We start from the raw sequence: 7,189 nt of genomic DNA on the forward strand, positions 1-7,189 counted from the left end.
TTGTTTGTTTCCATGAGTCATTTCTAGGCTAGCCAACAATAATGTAACAATACTTGAGTCACACTAGCCTAGAGCCAACTTCTAGGCTTCTAGTTGAGCCTTTTGGGAGAAGTGTTTAAAAAAAAAAAAAAAAAAATCCTGAACAAGAGGTAGTCCCTCTCCTTTCCCTACAGGAGGAGCAAACCCAGTTGACCTTGCAGAGTCTAGCTGTAACGTGGCCCCTTCCTTACCTGTTCTCTACTATTTAAAAGGTATTTGAAACCTGTTACAGTTTGAAGCAACTGTGAGGTCTGGACAAAGGAGGGGTTTGTACAACCCTTTTTCTGTGTTAAATATGTAGTTGGTAACGACCACACTACCTGCTAATGCCTAATGCTGGACTAAAGATCCAGATATAGTAAACCTAAAACTGCTGGAGAAAAAGGATGGCAGTGTGTCTTGCCTGTTAAATTCCTCGTGAAGTTCCTAGTGTGGCTGACGGAGAGTAGGTCTTTAGCTTGCAGTTCTTCTGCCATAAAGCATGCACAATCCCAGCCTCAGCTGCTCAGTGAACTCCGTGCTTTCTAAAAGCCGAGAGCGTACAAAGACCTTTTAACACATGCTCCGTAAAAGTCCCATTGTGGATTCTCCAGCTTTGCTGATGAAACAAAACAAAAACCCAGTGTGAAACAATAGTTTGAAGAATCTTACTCATAAAACTGAGTAAAAATGGCTCTTCGATATCTGCTTCTTAGTATGAGCTCAGCTTTCAGGATGTGACTAGTTTGTTGTGGGAAAGCTACATCTCATTGCTTGGAAACGAGTTATTAAGGGCTATCTGTTCCAGAGCTATGCATTTATTTGACCTCACATGGGACAGGATTTTAGCTACAGGGAGTCTTCCCCTCATGTATAGGAACGGTGTCCATCCTGAGACTACTCACAGCTGTTTTGGATCTGCAAGTAGAAAAGTAGATTCTACAAATGACTGAACTAGATAAAACTCTAAACATCATAGGCATGCTATTAAATCAGCAATTTGTAGATGTCTACAGAACTGGAACATACCTCTGCGCTCTCTTTTTGGATTTTTTTCAGCCAGGAAAGAGATTAAAATGCTAACAGGTCTAGTGAGCTAACACATGATTTACTTCATTGCTGCTCTTATTAAGCAGAAGGTAAGGCAGGGTGGTACCGCAGAGACTGGTACTTGAGGTATGAATTTTTATAGGTGACAGCCAGCTCAACTGCAAGAACTCAACAGGCTATTGCTTATGAATTCCTCTCTGAATCAGTTCAGTCTCTGAGGTGCCAACCTGCTCTACCTTCAGCCTGACTTCTGCACTTTTATTAAGGGAGATATGAAGAACTGGCACTTGGTGGGTCTAAATTTAGCTCCTTGTGCTAAGGAAGGTTTCCTCTGTAAGCATCTCTAAAGAAATCAAACGCCTTGTTTGAAAGTTTTAATCACTAATAATGCTACACGTAATGCATGACTACTAAAAAAGAGACACAGCCCAGGCAGTCTGTCATGTATTTGATGCTCCACTGCGGATCACCATTTACCCCTTTTGATTCTTAGGTCTTACCCAAAGCAAAAAGGAAGAGAATTTCATTTTTTTTTTTTTTAAATGAAGCTTGTTAAACAATGTAGTTTGAGTCTGAATATGCATTTTCTGATCACTGACGACTCAGCTCTTCAGAACTTGCTTTGATCTAAGTTACCAGATGAAGCAAGACCTTCGTTCTCTGAATATTTTGCCTTAAACATTCAGAGCTGGGGTCAGTTTTCTTCTCCTCATCACCTAAAAACAACGGTTGTGCATTTCACCACTGTATCTGCTGTCTGATTCCTATTTAGCATCCAGAAGTGAAGAACCAGACCGAGGCACCAGATTTCCTCCATTTGAAAGGAAATCATTCCAACTGCCTGGAAGTGGCACATCAGTGGTTACTGTGAGGTAGAGGAGGGAACCACTCCTTTACCACTGAGGTAGAGGAGTGTCAACCGCTCTTCAGGACTTACCTGTGCTCTTGCTTTTTATGCCTGTAGGAGATGAAAACTCACTGCTCTTCCACTCAAGGCTGAACTACCAAGTGGTAGCTTTCATCCACTGTGTGGGGAAAAAGCATATGCATGGGCACATCGTGTAACACAGTCCTACCCTTTACTTCATGGCCACTTCAGGCAAACTCAAGGATTTAGCTTGGGTCTGAGAGACGGGTTTGGTCTCCAAGCAGACCAAATACCACCCCCCCACCCTTTTTTGTATGGTTGTTGTTCAGAGTACCCAAGGTCAGTAATTCCCTGGAGCTGACTGTTCCCTGAAATGAAGTATCCTGGCCAGAGGTCATGTCATTCCCATACACTCCCAGTTCCTCTTCTCTGTCATAATGGAAATGTGAAGATATCAATTTGTAAATTTTAACAATTGGAAGAAAAATGCCGAACTTTGAATGAGTGGTGCTGGGAATTAGCACCTGGCCACTAAGGAGAGCTGATGTGGATAAACTCTGTACTAGGGAGTAACCAAAGAGCAATGCTGGCGTGACCTGCAAGCTCTGAGTACAGATGTGTTGTCTGATGCTTTCTTCTTTACATACATGTAGGGGAGGGGGGGGAGTAGTAATTAGTTTAACTACTGTAACAGCACCTTTCATGGTGGTGATACCAAGAAGTCTCCAAGGTAGAAGGAAAAGACTAAGAACTCAACATGGCTCATCAAACCACCACTCAGTTAAATATATAAACTGAATATATTAAAGCTTCGAATTTTATTACAATCAATTCCTTCTGAATATCTTGCCCTCTTCTCTTTGAGAGGAACCTAGACATGAGAAATGGAAGGATAGAGAAGGACTCCACTAAACGTGGAGTATATTTCATCGGAGTCTGTGTAGGCCAGTTTGCCTCCAGTAATGACAATGTTTACTTCATCTCCAGCTTTTAGGTGAAGAACAAGGTGGAAAGTTCCAGCCCCGCCACAAGTTTGTTTCCCTCCTCTCGGCTTGTGATATTCTAGCAGTTCTCTTCTGTAGCCCGCTGTGTGGAGCTGAGCAACGCTTGCGTTGGAGACTGACAGCACAGCTTCTACATACTCATCTCTCTCAGGAGCTAGCACGGCGGTTATCAAGTAGCGCCCTTCAAAGGGGGATGTGAAGATGCCTGCCAAAGGGAGTGCAGAGTTAGCTCTTTATGACGTACAGAAAATGGAGACTGTCACGTGTAGGGCAGTAAGAACTAATATTAACACCTACAGTGTTATCCAGCCCTCTGAACAAATCTGTTAAAGTTAGTGGAAATAAAGGTCCGTTTGCTATGAAAATCCTCCCATGTTCTATATGAAGCTGCCACATCTGGGATGCGTCTAAGGATGGCAACGAGAGAATTTTTTTTTCCTTCAAAGGAAGGAAGACTGCTCTCTATCTTACAGCACCACACTGTTTTTGCGCTAGCTCTCACCCTCTGCTAAATGCCCTCTGAAACTCCAGTCAACAGGACGGTTCTACTGTGGTAGGCATCAAGCTGATAGTGTCAAAGTTGGGGCTGTGTCATCTCGATGAAGCAGATCTGTGCATCTTACAGAGATTGCAACAGGAGCAGCAGTGATCTCCTACGATGAGCAGCCAGACTAAGTTGCAGTTTGGGAGCTGCTCCCCTTCACTCTACACTTCCTGGTTCTCTAGTGTTTTGTTGTTTATATTTTCTACTTCTAGTTCAATGTTGCAGACCTGCATGAGGCTCTGCTACAAAATCTGAGCTCTTCTGGTGAGCATATGGACATTTATGCTACGTGCAGATTCGGACGTCCTCCTGTGCCCTCTGGTAGCCATGCTGTTTCTAACTTGCAGTATTATAAGCCTTATGGTGCCATGTATTCTTTTGTTTGCCTAGCATGAGCACACTAGTACCATTTGAAATAATACGGCAGTACTGTTTTCTCATGGTATTGTCTGATTAGCTTGCCAGCTCGGGCTCCCCTCTCTTGCAGTTGTTACCTGTGTTAGGATTATAGTAGTCTCCATCATTTACAAGCACTTTGTTAAAATGGACTACGCCAACATCGCTGGGGAAAGGCTTCTGTGTAAGACCAGCTGAGAAAGACACTAGAGAGGCGGTTGTAGTGGTGGGTCCTGGAAGAGGGGAGAGAGCAGAATTCAGATATGCTCAGATGCTGCCTTTTGTTTGGGCTCAGTGGCATGGTTTCCAGAGCAATGAAAAGACAGGCTGGATGAATGGAGCCCACATAGCTGGGTCAGCTTCCAGTTAGTCACCACAAAAAATCAAGGAGTCGTGCATTCCCACTTCTGGCATAAGCTACTGGGAGATGATATTTTTGTGGCAGAAAACACAGAATCTGGTTTCCTTTAACACCTAGGCTTTGCTTGCAGTTCAGTGGGGTGAACCCATGGCCCTACTGCCTACTGCACTTAGGCAGAGCCTGGAATTCTATTTCTACTTGGGGAAATAGGAGTGCTCTGTGCACACACTTGCTGCAGGGGAAATGATGGTAAACCCTCCTTTTAACACAGTAGTTTAGTAGATTAAGGCACTTACCCAGAGAATAGGAGACAAAGATACTAGGTTGTGCTCATCCAGAGGGGCTTTCAAACTTTGTCTCCCATTTCCCAGCACATTACTTTAACCACTAGACCACAAGCTAAGCATTATGCAAGTGTGTTCCCTAACCCCCCCTGGGAAGCTGGCCCATTGCACATTATATTTCTTATTCATTGGCGGAAGTGGCTAACCAGCACTAGGAAAGTTACTGCCACATTGGAAGTAGGAGCCCAGACTGGAATCCAGCCCCCTCCCTTCCAGGGTAGCATCCATCCCAGTGACCTGCATACTCCTTAGCTTGTCTTCCTCCTGGCCTCACATATCTCCCTACCTTGGCTGCCTAGTGGGCCAGCTTCAAGAGGAGGCCGAAGACTGCTTTTTTTTTTGTGATTAGTTTTGGGGCTTGCCAGGCATTATGCATTTGGCTAGGCAATTTTATCTCCCCACTTCCCCTGATCAAGGCATAATGTGACCTGCTGAGCAGGTTCATTTGGAGTGCTTGGGGCAAACAACTACACTGATTCCCAAACTGCATAGCTGCATCTATGCAGTTACCTAAGCAAGTACCACTTAGGCATGTGAAGGGGGCAATAGGTTGTGGCCCTTTATAGTTCAGGTTACCAGCAAAGTGAGTAGTGATTGCAGTAATGAATGACCAATGTTAATCTCATTTAATTCACATCACAACCCACTCCACTTTTCCCAAAGCTTCACAATTGACCTGGGTTCTGTTTTCATCTCCCTTTATCAAACAAGCCCTTCCATGATTCAGTTCAGACTAGTTCAGTTAAAAGCCAATAGTATTAAAATATTTAAGGCAATGATAAAGTCCCCTATAAAAGGTGGTTAAACAAAGGCCATGTCATCATTGACTATTGCTGAATATATTACAGTGGGAAAAGACTTTCAAATGCATAAGTAGCAGTTTGATGCCTAACTCCTACTTATTTCTACTAGGAGTCAAGTGTCCAATTGTTATTTGTCTCTTTAATAATCTTCAAGGCTCTCACATGGCACAAAGTCTGACCCACAGTGCACAAGCTGTTTCTTTCTCCACTGCCCAACGTGTGCAAGCCTGAACAACTGGTGCCTCCCAAGACTGGGGGCACACCATAGCAACAAGCAGGGACCACCCACAGATGCCACCGGCCACGTCAGCAGTGAGGTGGGGGCGGGGGTCGAGTGGCGACTGCCCACAGAAGCTAGCAGTGGCTTCAGCAGTGGCCCATCTCAGGGGGAGCATGTGCACCCCGTGTCCCTCTTTGTGTTGCCTATGCGTGCAAGTTCTCTTGTGATCTAAGGGCCAGCTTATCAAAGCACCAAGGCAAGTTGTAGCCCACCATGTTATTAGTGTAAACGCAAGTTGTTACCATGGAAAAGTAGGGTTGAAAGGGACAGTTGGAGGTCACCTAGTCCACCCCTCCCCCTCCCCATCTCTTCCCGAGGCAGGCTCATTCCTATCCAAACCATCCCATACAAATCCTTGTCTAATCTATTCCTAACACCACACAATCAACCTTGTCACACAACTACAAGATATAGCATCCCCAACCTGCCACAGGACTGCAATTATCCCTTTGCTTTATAAGTGTTCTGTTGTTAAAAGACATTTTACAGATTCAAAGAAGAGGGTCATTACCCTCTGCTACATAGGAAAGCAAAGCCCCCAGTAGTCTGTATCAATATGACTATGGGGTAAAATTCCTTCCTGAGCCCACATAGGGATAAATCTGACCATGAGCAGAGGGGCAAGATCCTCCCAAAGATGCTTTTGAAAATCCCAGCTTAAATTTCTCCTGACTTCTAGAGAACATGTTATGTCCTTTCTGATCCAAGATGACAAGCGATCCATTGCATTTGCTAACTGGTTCCCACAAAAAGACTGCACTGCCCTTCAATCTGATTCTGACATCAACATACTACTTACAGTCCTTTTGCTCAAAGGTGGGGTTCCAAATATCAGCACCTCCCTTTGTGTTTGGAATGCATTCATAATTGCATTCAGAGGTCCCTATGGCACCCCCCTCCTCCCAATCACTTGTATCAATCCTATGTCAGCACCGTTGGGAAGTCTGAAGTTGAGTCGTTTCTAGATCCACTTATCAAACCGGTAGACTAGTATTGACATTGTCTCTTCATTTCTGAGTCACGACTGCACTGCTTTTCTCCATCCTTCACACACTCTCCCTGGAGCCTGTACCCTTTCCCCTTCTAACCACGGCCACTAAACATGGCAGCGTTCCAATACCTGTATCTGTTCTGGCTGAAGAATCCATATTTGCATGGTGTGTATGTGTGTGCGTGCATGTGCGTACATAAACGATCTTCCCCCTCACATGGAGTTTTCTGATTGCCATATGCTTTCCAGATTTCTGTGCCTTTGTATGATTCATCCTCTTAGCTGATGGGCTTGTATATTTTTCCAGCTAACCCCAATGCTCCGTTTTTTGGCATTACTTTGTGCCCACATTCACCACTGCTAGTTCTGCCTAGTAATGTCTATTGATTACTTTGTTCCTGGTTATTCACTTTCTCTTACATGTCCTGCCTAAACGCTCTTTGGATTACTTTTTCTTTAATATGCATTGCAATGGAAATTGTTTCAGGTGTGTGCACGTACCTAGCAAAATAGAATTTTATCTGCAGTAA

General features: G+C 44.2%; 1 protein-coding gene and 1 long non-coding RNA gene across 2 annotated transcripts in view; one reads left to right on the forward strand and one right to left on the reverse strand.

The window, feature by feature from the left end:
* The first annotated feature begins 1,391 nt into the window (after nt 1–1,391).
* LOC109303651 lies at nt 1,392–2,775 on the forward strand. The gene is made up of 2 exons (XR_002099164.1): nt 1,392–1,940; nt 1,973–2,775. It is a non-coding gene; the product is annotated as an uncharacterized LOC109303651 (long non-coding RNA).
* Nucleotides 2,736–7,189, reverse strand: part of EMILIN2 (elastin microfibril interfacer 2) — a 124,932-nt gene continuing 120,478 nt past the window's right edge. Inside the window, exons 7-8 of the mRNA XM_019525853.1 lie at nt 3,979–4,113; nt 2,736–3,145 (exon numbers count right to left, since the gene is read on the reverse strand). Coding sequence (XP_019381398.1) covers nt 2,808–3,145; nt 3,979–4,113 — 473 coding nt within the window. The 3' untranslated portion in view covers nt 2,736–2,807. The remainder of the gene's footprint in view (nt 3,146–3,978; nt 4,114–7,189) is intronic.

Source organism: Gavialis gangeticus, unplaced genomic scaffold (genome assembly GCF_001723915.1).
Source record: "Gavialis gangeticus isolate Ggan-Ray unplaced genomic scaffold, GavGan_comp1, whole genome shotgun sequence".
NCBI classification, from domain to species: Eukaryota; Metazoa; Chordata; order Crocodylia; family Gavialidae; genus Gavialis; species Gavialis gangeticus.